Source organism: Stenella coeruleoalba (assembly GCF_951394435.1).
Source record: "Stenella coeruleoalba genome assembly, chromosome: 16".
NCBI lineage: Eukaryota > Metazoa > Chordata > Mammalia > Artiodactyla > Delphinidae > Stenella > Stenella coeruleoalba.
In genome coordinates, this window is record NC_137162.1 from 58,836,939 (window position 1) to 58,850,416 (window position 13,478).

General features: G+C 50.2%; 1 protein-coding gene across 25 annotated transcripts in view; it reads left to right on the forward strand.

Moving 5' to 3' along the window:
- The first annotated feature begins 8,623 nt into the window (after window positions 1-8,623).
- The window catches only part of CAMK2G (calcium/calmodulin dependent protein kinase II gamma), a 54,243-nt gene continuing 49,388 nt past the window's right edge, over window positions 8,624-13,478 (forward strand). For 24 of the 25 annotated variants that reach the window (XM_079900709.1, XM_079900691.1, XM_079900696.1 and 21 more), the window contains exons 1-2: window positions 8,624-8,774; window positions 10,129-10,223. In XM_079900709.1, the coding sequence (XP_079756835.1) occupies window positions 8,710-8,774; window positions 10,129-10,223 (160 nt within the window). In that variant the 5' untranslated portion in view covers window positions 8,624-8,709. Of the gene's footprint in view, window positions 8,775-10,128; window positions 10,224-13,478 lie in introns of those variants that run through there. The other variant, XM_079900705.1, reaches the window with a different exon arrangement.

Below are 13,478 nucleotides of genomic sequence, written 5' to 3' on the forward strand. Positions count from 1 at the left end.
TCTATTGGAAGAAAGTGAAGCCAGGGTCACTGATAGGCCATCTCTAGAGGCTTGGGTTTTAGGACAGACTTGGTGTTGGAAATGACTCCTGGGGTGGGGTCGGCTGAGTAATCCACAGCCTTGTTGGCTCTCTAAAACTGGGCCTACTGCGGCCTCTAGTGGACAAGCAAAATCACTGCCCTTTCTGGGTGGAGGTCCAGCTTCCCCACCTCTTTGTCCCCAGGATTTCCAGGTTCTCCATCCTTGGACCCAGGGTCAAGAGCATACAAGATGGCACCACTAGCAAATTAATGGACCATATCAGAACCATAGACCAGCCATGCAACAGACCAATTCATTAAAAAACACCCATTATGTACAGTACAGAGCACCCTGATAAAAGCATGAGGAGAGAGGAGAGGGAGATAAAAGAAAAAGACAAGGGTTCTGCCCTTAAGAAACCTATGATCTAACTACGAAGGCAAAACTAAAGTTTTTTAAAAGCAAACATAGAGCCTGTCATCAGGTGCCAAACATTTCAAGAGCTGAGTGCAGAGGATCAGTGCAAACTCTCTTGCCTAACTTTTCTCATCTGTAAAATGGGGATAATAAAATTCACCTTGCAGGGTTATATGAAGATTAAAATAAGGTGATGGGGAAGAGAAAATATGACACTATTGTCGTTATTCAAGTAAATTCATCACAAAACATTTAGAAAGCACATTTAAAGAAAAATGTTCACAGTAATACCACTATCAGAGATAAGTACTATTAATCTAATGATGTGCATTCTTAAGCACGTTGAGCATGTCTGCAGAAGCAGGGGCATTCTGGGAGCGGTACGAAATCACAAGATAACATAGAATTACAGAGGGTCTAGAAAGTTATACATGAGCATTCATACTTAATGCTTTTTTTTTTTAATATTTGTGGCTTCTTTTTTTTTTTTTGGCTGCCTTAGGTCTTCGTTTCTGTGCACGGGCTTTCTCTAGTAGCGGCGAGCAGGGGCTACTCTTCATTGCAGAGCGCGGGCTTCTCATTGTGGCAGCTTCTCTTGTTGCGGAGCACGGGCTCTAGGCGCCCAGGCTTCAGTACTTGCAGCACGCAGGCTCAGTAGTTGCGGCATGCGAGCCCTAGAGCACATGGGCTTCAGTAGTTGCAGCTCACAGGCTCAGTAGTTGTGGCTCGCAGGCTCTAGAGCACAGGCTCAGTAGTTGTGGCACACGGGCTTAGTTGCTCTGCGACATGTAGGATCTTCCCAGACCAGAGATCAAACCCATGTCCCCTGCATTGGCAGACAGATTCTTAACCACTGCACCACCAGGGAAGTCCCATACTTAATTCTGAAGGAAACAAGAACATTTCAGCAAAGATGTGACCTACTTAAAATGATATTATTTCCTGCAGATCTCTGCATATATGTTGGGCTTAGCAGAGGGACCTTCCCCGACCACCCTGCATTAAATAGCACCTCCAACCCCTTTCCCTGCTTTAACTTTCCTCATAGCACTTAGCACTCACTGATGTATTAAATATTTGTTTGTTTATAGTGTGTCCCTTTCACTAGAAGTAGGCTTCCTGAGGGCAGGGACAGCATGTATTTCATCTACTGCTCCACCCCCAGCACTGAGACAGTGCCCTAAAAAGAGTAGGTGTTTAATATTTCATGAAAGGAAGGAAGGAAGGGAGAGAGGGAGGGAGGGAGGAAAGGGGAAAGAAAGAAAAAAAGAAAGAAGAAAGAAAGGAAGAGAAATATAAAATTTGGTAAAGTAGTTGGTAAAGTTAGGTCGGCTACTGCAGTAACTCTGGAGGGTGAGGTAGACCTAGTTTAGGATGGTGGGAGGGAAATGGAAAAGAAGAAATGGATACAAAGAAATTTAAAGGGAAAAATTTACTGGTGTCAGTTCCTGATGATACACAGGATGATAATAATAAAAACTACCATTTATATAGCATCAGACATTGAGCCATTCACCAACACGTATTCTTATTAAATTATTATAACAACCCCACAGCAAAGTTATGACATCTTTATTTTCCCGATGAGGAACACAGAGCTCAGAGAGTTTGAGTAACTTGCCCAATGTCACGTAACTAGTAAGTGGCAGAATTCAAACTCAGCTCTGCCCCCTAAGCCAGGTGAGGGATGAGTCAAAGTTGACTCCAAGATTCTGAACGTAGGTCATTAGCAAGATAGTCAAATCACTGTAGAGCTGAAAAAAACTGAAGAAACCTGGTCAAGGGTAGCAATGGAATAATTATTATCATTAATATCGGGTTGGCCAAAAAGTTCGTTTGGGCTTTCTCTAGTTGCGATGAGTGGGGGCTACTCTTTGTTGTGGTGCACGGGCTTCACATTGTGAAGGCTTCTCTTTGTTTTGGAGCATGGGCTCTAGGCGTGCGGACTTCAGTAGTTGTGACTCGCGGGCTCAGTAGTTGTGGCTCACGGGCTCTAGAGTACAGGCTCAGTAGTTGTGGCACATAGGCTTAGTTGCTCTGCGGCATGCGGGATCTTCCCGGACCAGGGCTCGAACCTGTGTCCCCTGCATTGACAGGCAGATTGTTAACCACTGTGCCACCAGGGAAGCTCCCCCCACCCCCCGTTTCTTGTTACAGAAAACGTTTTAGTCTCCTAGGCCTTCCCCAAGTTCCAAAAAGCAGACTCAAGTAGTTAATGATTAGAATAATCACAGGACTCCTGGTTCCTTCTAAAGGGATATAGATAACAATCTGATGCATATCTCTGAGTTGTTCTGTAGAAACTAAGATGCCCCCACCCCGACCCAGGTAGAGGATGGTGACTATATTCTGACCACAAGCACTAGAACCCAGACTGGTTGGAACCAGGAGGTTGATGATTGAGATTCCCAAAACATCATCACCTACCAATTAGAAGAAAGTCCTTGAGCTGATCATGCACCCTGCAACCCTCACCCCTAATGTTGCATTTAAAAACCCTTCCCTGAAAGCCATAGAGGAGTTCAGGTCTTTTGAGCACAAGTTGTCTGATCTCCTTGCTTGGCACCCTGAAATAAATGCTGTACTATCCTTCACCACAACTCAGTGTCAGTAAATTGGCTTTGTAACAAGCAGAGCAACAAACAACTTTGGCTATTTCTGCAAGAATCCCTCTGCACACCACCCCCAGAGCCCCTAGAGTGCTGAGAGTTCATCCTGTGCCCATCTCCACCACCCTTCTTTATGGTATCCAAGGAACAGCATCATTTCTGGCTTCAGGCCCAGATTTATGTCCGCCCTTGATCAAGGTATCTTCTCACATTGAGCTGGGGTTTCCAGTCTTGTGCCTCTGTGAGGACAGAGGCAGCCTGCCCTTGTGGTTATACCAGGACAATGGGGTTTATTAGGGCTCTAGGTCCTATCCTCCTCCTGCTTCCCCACTTGCCCACTCTGCTCCCACCACATCAGCATTCTTTCCACCCCTCAGATATTTTTATCTCAGGTCGTTGCTGCTCTTCCTTCTCTGAGGAATGCTCTTGTCCCAGATCTTCAAATGACCACCTCTTTACCATCATTTAGGTCTCCCTTAAAAGTCACTTTGTGAGGGCAGCCAGGTCTGAGAACTTCAGCTAAAGTGGTTCTCTATTCCCTCCCCATTCCTCACTCTCTGCCTCATTGCTTATTTTATTTTCTCTGTAGAACTTACTCCAGTCTAAAATGACCTATTTCTAGTTTCATCACCTGCCTACAAGAATGTAAGTTCTCCAAGGGCAGGAATTTTGTCATATTGTTGTCTTCTATTTCCCAAGTGACTGAAACAGAGGAGGTGCTTAATAAAATGAAGAAATGAATGAATGGATGAGTGTCCCCTCTGAGCTAGTCCCTGGATTCAGGACTAGGGCACTGGGATAAATGTGAGTTGGGTTTAAGATTCCAATCTAGATCCTATTGGTGGTATGAGCACAATCGAATTGAACCCCCATGCCATTTACTCCCCCACATCTCTTTCTATTCGTTTCCCTTCAATCACATTATCCCAGCTCTACCACAGAGTAGCTATTTGCCCTTAGACAAGCTGCTTTACCTTTCTAAACTTAGTTTCCTCTTCCGTAGATGGGGCTGATGGCTCCTACACACACAGGGTGGTGATGAGAGTTAAATGAAATTGCTTATGTTGAGTGCTTAGTGCCTGCACCCTGCGTGTAGCAAGCTCTCCCTAAATGTTAGCTACAATTGTGATTTTTATTATCTTCTCTGCCTTTCCTGTCTCTCCCTCTAAGCACCCTGTGCACCTCAGGTCTGCCCACCAGGGGGCCCCACATGCTGCTGTTCATGCCCAGGCCATACCCACTGGTGCAGGACATGCACCTCACCTCAGCTCCTCCCTTTTACCTCTGATGACAGCTCTGTCACCTCTCCACCAGTGCTCCCTCTTCATCCCAAATAACTCAACCCCTTGCCCCAATACTTCATGCATTCCACAAATACCTACTGAGCACCTACTATATGCCAGGCTTTGTGTTAGATGTTGAGGATACAAGAAAGAAAGATCTGGTACCCTCTGTCTTCAAGGGGCACACAGTCTATAGGGGAATGGTGGAGGGGTCGAGAGGCCAAGGGAGCCCTGACCTGGATTTTCAGGGTCAGAAGGCAGGAATCAGTCTGCCCTTCAGAACCAGCCCTCTAGCTGCAAAATGGAAGGGAGTTCCTCCCTGCCAGCCCCTCAGCCCCTCACTCCAATCATTTTGGCTTCTCACAACTCACCTGAAACTCATTCCTACAACACACCTGAAATTCTGAGCTCAGCTCATTCCCTGCATCTCAGACCCTATTACAAACACCTCGTTTCCTCACACCAAATGCTTTAGTTCTCACTCCAAATATTCTCAGCCTGTCACCCCAAAATCTCATCCCCTATGCCCAGTAGGAGTTGAGCCCCTCACTTAAAATACCTCAGCTTCTCTTTTAAGAAATACCGCAGTCATTGATTTAATTCGTGGTTCTTAACCCTTTTTTCAAGCTCTTAGACACAGGAGGCATGGGAAAACACTCCTACCAAAGACAATGGCTTGGTTGGGAGTAGTTCTCTTTGGCGATGGGGCATATCAGCTTTTCTGTGCGTGGTTGTGATTTGAAGCGTCATCCAGGGGAGAGAGGGGCATCCCTTAACCCCTCCTAGTTTGGGGATTGCTTATGTAAATGTTTTCATTTGTCCTTCTCATTGTTTCTTTTCCCCATTATCGTATCTTCTCACTAGTTTCAAATGCCTCACAACAAAAACTTTTCTCAGAGTCCTTGGAGAAAGGCCATTGACCTCATCACCCCTAATTCTCCAAAACTAGTCATAGAATCCTAGAGTTGTAGGGGACCTCAGAAGCCACTTATCCAGTGGGTTTCAAACTTCTTTCAGGGAATTTTTTTAGCCAGGGACTCTTTTTTTTCAACAAAATCTTATGTGGAACCCCAGTATATTAAGCAGTTGCTGGGGCTTGACCATGTAACCCATAGGGTTCTGTGGATTTAAAGTATGGATTTAAAAACCACTTGCAGTACAAGACTGAATTCTTTTCAAATTTATTTTACAACATCCCATAACAAGCAGGTACTTATTCTTTGTTTCCAAGAGTGTCATCCCTCTTGCATTTAAATACCTCACTTTTATGCCCATCAACAAAGGATTGGTTTAAGAACATGTGGTATATATATATATAATGCAATATTAATCAGTCTTAAAAAAGAATGAAATATTGCCATTTGCAGAAACATGGATGGACCTAGAGATTATCATACTAGGTGAAGCAAGTCAGACAAAGACAAATATCATACGATATCACTTATATGGGGAATCTAAAAAATAATACAAATGAATTTATTGACAAAACAGAAACAGACTCACAGACATAGAAAACAAACTTATGGTTACCAAAGGGGAAAAGGAGGGGGGAAGGGGTAAATTAGGAGTATGGGCTTAACAGATACAAACTATGATACATAAAATAGATAAGCAACAAGGATTTACTGCATAGCACAGGGAACTATATTCAATATCTTGTAATAACCTATAATGGAAAATAATCTGAAAATATATACAAATATATAACTGAATCACTTTGCTGTACACCTGAAACTAACATAATATTGTGTCAACTATACTTCAATAAAAAGAAAGCCTCGCTTTCAACTGCCCCATTTTCCTCAACTCTGAAGAGTAAGTAACTTTATACTCTAAAATTGCATTCCAAAATTAGGGAGGGAAGCTTCTCTCGTTCAAGGAGAAGTCCCATGGTGTAATTTTCAGAGACTCCAAAGAGAAAGATCAGCAGAATGACAGAGGGTCCGCCTAGTGGGGCTCCTCTGGTGATTATCAGGAAATCCATTTCCTGTGTAAATCCCTGTTCCCCTCTCTGTGGGCATGGCCTGAGTACTGGCGCTTACCAGGGGACCGGCTGCAATGGAACATAGCCACTCTTGGACCCCATGAGGTTGCCATACCACTGCGGCCACGTCAGAGAGGCTGTTGAGGGTAGTGAGGGAGGGAGGGAGAAATGAGGTAGTAGAACCCTCACCCTCTGCCGGGAACAGGTCAGGTATGTCGTCTTGTTTTTCTGTTTTCCCTTGGGATACCCTAGGGGCCTCCGTGGCAGCCCTGGCCTGTGCTTGTTCTGACGTCTCTCCATCTTCTCACTCCACCTTACATTAATGAATATAAAGTTTCAGCATCTGGAGGTCGGGAACCAAGTTGCCTTGAGAGCTCAGGAATGGCACACTGATGATTAATATGCAAGCCTTGTTACTAGAGTGCAGGCTAGCCATCACTTCTGCTTTTAAGGTGGATGATTTACTGTCATCCACGTGTATACAATCTCATTGCCCTGCCCCACCCTGGGACTTGGAACCAGGCTCTTACCCCGGTGCTTCGAGATAGGAAGTGGCCTTACTCCCCAGCGCCTTACTTCCTGTTGCCCTGAGGAGGGGTGGGGCATGATATTCTGTCACCTCAACCCTTCCCTTCTGCCCTCTGCCCTCCTTCCAGGCAATCTATTAATGCTTTTCCTCTCCTATTCCCTTAATCACCCCCACTGGGCAGTCTGGTTCTCAAACCAGCTCCAAGGGCTGTTGGTTAAGGAAAGGAGAGGAGCCCTCCCTGGGAGCTTTGCTCCACCCACCCCCTCAGGGAGGTGGTCTGGGAGGCTGGGACGCCTCTCAGCCTCTCAGCTGCCTTCTCTGGGCGAGCCAGCCTGCTGACAATGGAGGCCCAACTCCCAGTGGGCGTCCTGCTGTAATCAAGACTGAGCTGCAGCAGTTGGCTGAGCTCCGCCCTGCCCAGTAGGGGCTGGCCTCTGACTTGGGGTACAGCTGCCCGGGCAGGTCAGGAACCTGCCCGGCCTGTTTCTCCTCTGCCAAGACAGTTGTGAGCCTCCGTCCTACCATCCTCTGACATTGGCGACAGGAGCCAGGGCCCCAAGGAGTCCCTTCATTCCACAAATATTTACTAAGTGTCTGGGGCTGAGTAAAGAGTGGTGAACAAAACAGGCAGAAGCCCTGCCCTGTTACAATTTAGTGGGAAGGCAAATATTAAACAGATAGCTAACACTCTTCTACTTAGGTACCAGGTACTGTTCTAAGTACTTTACGTGATTTAGTCCATTTAATACTCAAAACTCTGTGAGGTAGTTAGTTACTATTACTCTTCCCAGTTTTCAGATAAGGTAACTGAAGCACAAACTAAGTGACTTGCCAGATGCCACACAGCTGGTCAGTGAGTTGCCCAGAAATCCAAGTCAGGCAGTCTGACCCCGAACTCACTCTTAAGACAGCCATGCTCTTGCTCTACTTCCTCTCATACCAGTAAACATATCATTACACAATGTGATGAGTGCCATAAAATAAAATAAAGGCTGCCTGCAAGAAAATGGGGCTATTTTTTTCTTCCTTCCACTTGCTCTTCTAGCCCACACCGCACAAAGCCTTTTCTAAATGGTTCCCATTTCATCCCTTTCTTAGCTGGCCGGAGAGAGAACATTCTCTCATCTCTAAGGTTGGAGTACAGGAAGGCAGAGTTCCACCTGCACCCTTCGCCCTGGCCTGGTCTCCCTGAACAAACCGTGCCTGAAGGGTTTTATCTAATAATGGCCCTGATGCTTACACAGTCTAGACTGTCAGCTTCCCGAGGGAAGGCTGCTGAGAGCTGGCTCTGAAGACTGGGGGCGTCTCCCGAGTGTGCAGTGTGACACGGGCTTTTTGACCTTGGCCCTCTCTCCACATCGTGTGCGCCGGACTCGAGTGTGGAGCTTCACCAGAAAACTCGGTGGTCCAGACCCCTACACACTCCCAACACACACACACACACACACACACTCGCACGCACGTTCTGAGCACTTGTAGGGTCCGCCCTGAGACAAGCCCACAGGTCGCGAACCTTTCAGCTCCCTCCGGGCGGCCCAGGGCTGAGACCACCCCCCACCTCCCCTTCGCTCTCCCGCGCGCTGGACCCAGCCCAGGCGGCTCCCTTGGGCGGGGCGGGGCCGGCGGCGGGAGGCCCCTCCCCGGGGGCGGGCCGGGGGCCGGGCGGGGGGGGTGGTGCTGGCGGGGCTGGGGGCGGGGCGGGCGGGCGGCGCGGGGGTGTCCCTCCCTCCCTCGCTCTCCCCGGTAAAGTCTCGCGGTGCTGCCGGGCTCAGCCCCGTCTCCTCCTCTTGCTCCCTCGGCCGGTCGGCGGTGACTGTGCACCGACGTCGGCGCGGGCTGCACCGCCGCGTCCGCCCGCCCGCCAGCATGGCCACCACCGCCACCTGCACCCGCTTCACCGACGACTACCAGCTCTTCGAGGAGCTCGGCAAGTACGGCTCGCCTGCCGCCCGCCGGGGCCCCCCCACCCTGCCCCAGCCGCCCGGGCGCTATGCGGCTCCTCGCCCCGCCCCCCGGCCCTGCACCAGCCGCTGCAGCGCCCCCTCGGCCCGCCCCACCCCCAGCCTTTCCCGCCAGCCGCCTCCGGGGGCCCCGTCGCCCCCAGCTCCCTGCCCCGCAGCGCCCTCCGAGCCCTGCAGCAGCTGCCCGGGCTGCTGGACCCCGCGCTGCCGCCGGGACTGCAGCCCCTGGAGCGCTCCTGGGCGCCCCCAGCCCCGCCCCTCCTGCAGCCTTCAGGCGCCCCCATCCCGACCCCACCTGCTCGCTGCCCCCTTCCCACTCAGTTCAGGAGCTCATTCAGCATCCCGTCCTATGTCCCACGCGCCTGGCACTCAGGACCCTCCCCGGCCCTGCAGCTCCAACCCCGCTGCGGTGCCCGGGTGTGGGGGGATGTTTGGTACCCGGCCCCGCCCCCGGCTAGTGCAGCTTCCAGGAACCCAGCCCCACTGCTGGGCAGTGCTGCAGCACCCCCGTCCCCTCCCCCCATCCCTGCAGCGGTCCCGAGAGTCGCGCGCCGCAGCCGCAGCATCCCCCTCCCCTCCGCACTGAGCAGGCCGCTGCAGCAGCCCCAGCCCCCCCACCCCCACCCGCGGCGGCGAGCCCGGCCACTGCAGCCCCCGCCCTGCCCGCCCCCCTAGATGTTTCCAGAGCTGGAGTGTAGAAGCTCCCGTGGGGGACTGGGCGGGGGGGGGGGCGCAGACGTAGAGGGAAATATCATGGGGAAGGGGAGCTGTTGATGTCTGAGACCCACAACTGGATCCTCTCTTTCCCTGCTGTCAGTTGAGCCAGGATGCAGTGGGATGAAGCCGGGTGAGGGGGATTTGAGCCTCACTTTCCCCACCTTCCCCCATGGTTGAGGGAGATTTCTCTCTCAGAGGATTATACCCTCTTTCTAATCTCTCCTCCTACCCACAACTATTCCTGCTGAGAAGAGGGCAGGGTCTCTTGCCTTCTCCGGGTCCTCTAGGCCGGGACTGCAGGGCTGTCTGTGAGATGCAGCAGGTGTGTGTTTTAAGCATCTGCCACCAGCTTGATGCACAGCCTGAGGTTAGGGCTGTTGCTTCGCCCAGAACTAGATGTGGGTGTGGGAGTAGGGTGGTCCTCCACCCACATCTGTTGAGTGTCCTGCAGAGGCCACATCCTTCTGCCCCATGTTGGATGGTGATGGGTGCTACGCTGGTGTGTGTGTGTGATTTTGACTAAAGATCTAGTGCTGGGAGCATCACTGTCCTCAGACCTGAAGTGTGTTTGCTCCGTTTCCCAGTTCTTTCCCCCTTCTCCCTCCAGGGGTGCTTTCTCTGTGGTCCGCAGGTGTGTGAAGAAAACCTCCACGCAGGAGTATGCAGCAAAAATCATCAATACCAAGAAATTATCTGCCCGGGGTGAGTATTCCCCATCTTGGTCTCTCCCAAGGGTGCCTCCAAGGGCTATGGATTCTTCTGAAGATGCTCCAGGAGTTGGGGATTGTGCGTTTTAGCACTTGGAGAAGCGTTGGAATTTCAGGGTGGGTGGACTTTGAAACCAGGCAAGGAATTGTATGGGGAACAGGTAGAAAAGAATGAAGATGTAAGCGTTGTAGGTTGCTGCTGGGAGGAGTAGTCTGTGAAGGCTCAAAGGAGTTTGGTTTTTATGGAGGTGGAGGATATGGGGAGTGGTGGGTGGCTAGCTCTTCATTTGGGTCATTTGGAGTCTGTGTTTGGGGCAGTGGTAACCACTCCAGGGCTGTCCGAATCCCTGTGCCCCAGTGGGGACTTAAGATGAAAATGCAGTAAGTGAACAGCTCTGACAAATCCAGCCTCCCCCTGCCCAGCAGGCGGCAGAACAGACTCCCAAGGGAAGGGAATCTGTAAACATCAGGGGAGGCTGCTACTGTCGAGGGCTTCTCAGGAACAAATCCTGCCAGATGAACTTGATTGCTTTTTTGATCAAATTACAAAGTTGGTGGTGCAGCAACAGCAGATGCAGTCTGTCCTGGGTGGAGGGTGATGCCTCATGGTCTGGAAATCTCAATGGCCTGGTTGGAGTGGAAGCAGCTTGGCCTCGGGATCTGAGAATTGTGAAGGCCCAGGCCTGAGGGCCTAACTTGTGAGATCCTTCCAAGTACCTGAGGCCAGGAGGGTCAGGCCCTGTCTCTCACACCTTGAACCTACACTCCCTGCACCTTGTATTGGGTGCTTGCCAAACTCACCTCATCTGATAGGTATAGACCCAACAATGTGTGAAGTGCTCTGTGAACAGGTGTGGTGACTATGGAGGTATGTAGATGGGTCAGGTCATCGAGAGCTGCAGGGTGTAGCACCAAGACAAAGGTTATGAGACTTATAGAAAGGAATTAAGACTAGTCAATAGGATGCGATAAATATATTAGGAGCCAGGACAGATGCCCTGGAGAAGATGTGGGCCATGGCCAGTAATGACCTGGGCGTCTCTGGGGTAAGAGATGTAATAGATGTCCCTAAGCATTGGAGAAGCTATAAAATGACATTGGGCTTCTATCATGTCAGTTATTCTGGGACCTGTTTAGCAGGGCTGTGTCTGCCTCCTGGCTGGAAGGGCCTCTCTCCATCCTCACAAGCAGGGATTGTCTTGCTGTCTCCCTCCCAGCCCCTGTCTCTTGCTGTTCCTCTACATTGGCTATTAAGTTGACTTATTTGTTTGTTTTCTTTCTCTCTGGGTACCTTGAGTTGGAGGCGATGGTTGCCATAGAGATATGTGGGCAGTCAGATGCCCTCCTTCCATGGGGAGGCGGGACAGTGTGGTGGGCTGGACTCTTTGGCAGACATCCTCTGGCCAAGGATGCAGGGCGCAGGCAGGGATGACGGTTTGAGAATGGATACCTCCCCGTGCCCACACAGCATAGCCCTGGTGCATCAGAAATGGGGCTGGTGTCTGGTGTCTCCAGTTAATGATGCAGTGCTTTGCTTTCCTCATCGCACCACTGTCCTCTGACCCAGGGATGAGGGAGGGAGGGAGAGAGAGAGACAGCTGGGAGCTGAACTCTGGGATGAGGATAGCTGTTGTGGTGACTTTGTGGAGCTGCCTGCCTTGGGCCATCATTTTCTACTCCTTCCCTACCCATCTGAACTTCCCTAACCGATGTGATCATGTCCCTTTCCAGTCCTCACCTTTTTTCAACTGTGTCCCGTCTTTCCCAGCTGATATCTTTCTCTCCCTGCCCAAGTGGGATGAGGTTTCATTTCTCTTTGATTTTTTTTCTCCCCAAGAAGATTCTTGTGTAAGATCATATGCTTTAGGCAGCAACTCCCCCTCTCTCGAGATGGTTATGCCAAAACTGGGGCTCTGCTGCGTGGCCTGTGTGCCAGGTTAACTCTGGGACAGAGGTCTGGTCCTGGTTGATAGGCACAGATGCCAACAAGAGAGTTCAGGAATATGTAAGTGCCCGTACTGTTTGGAGGTTGAGAGTGGGAGGGTGTTGTCTTGGAGATGGAGGGAGCCATCCAGGGGCTGTGCTGTAGGTGTGGACGTGGGGGGTGTGAGCTCCTGGGGAGGGTTGGGCCAGTGCCCACTAGGCTGGTGCCCATGGGGTTAGGGAGTGAAGGCCGTGGCTTCCCTGAAGCCTCTCAGTTTACGCTGTATATTTTATAAAGGTGCAGCGGCTGGGGCTGGGTTTCACTCGTCGCTGTCTGTCTGTCTGGGGCTCCACAGGTGTTGGATTTCTGTGTCTGGGAATGTGGTGGGCCCACCAGGGTCATCCACGAGGGTCTGAAGGAGCTTGCTGTGTTTGCTGAGTCTCTCTGCCTGTTATCTTTCTTGTTTGTGATCCTCTGTGCTGCCGAGTGAAAAAGAGCGTATCGGGCTGGTTCTCCTTGGCATCCATGGTAAGGTGGCCCAGGAGGCATGGGGAGAGATCACCTGGTCTTCTGGGGGGTCAGCTCTGGATGGGAATCCTTCTTTTGCTTTGTTGTTTCTTGTCATGGTGGCCTCGGGGGCCCACGGTGGTGGCTGTGCGACAAGACCAGGGATCCCTTGGGCATGAGTTCACGTGGCTGAGCCTTGAGCGCTGTTGTTGTCTGCGGGCCTGTCTACGTAGAGTCACTTGAAGTCACATAACGTCACTCCATTTGCTTTGGAACAGCAGTAGGTGTAGAGTTGGGGCTCTTAAGGGAGCCGGTGGTTCCAAGCTTAGCTCTCAGCTAGGCTGCAGGAGGCATTTAAAATAGGCTTGGATGCAGAGCTAGTGGGCCAGGTGATGGCAATGATAAGTCGTTATTTTAAGATTTAAGAGCACCCCCTCCCCCAGAAGCCTGAGCCCTTATGTCTTTTTTTATTTTTAAATCTTCATATTCTCTTCTTATCTTTATTCATATGCATATAGATTTTCACCTCATGGAGCATAACATTTTATATCCCACTCTCTTGCTTATATCCAAAGCATTTCCCATATTGCTACAGTTGAAGGGCAAATGGTCCTTTCTTTTCTCTACATAGTTCAGGATTTATCTTTGGAGCAGTTCACGTCATAAGAAACTTCTCTATTTGGACCATTTATCTGAATTCCAATTGCTTTCACTATGATGGGATACTTAGCCTTACTAAGAGGTGCTGTTGGTAACAATATTATGAAATCTGTTACAGCACTTGCTTTGCTTATTTATTTATTTAATCTGTATACCCCA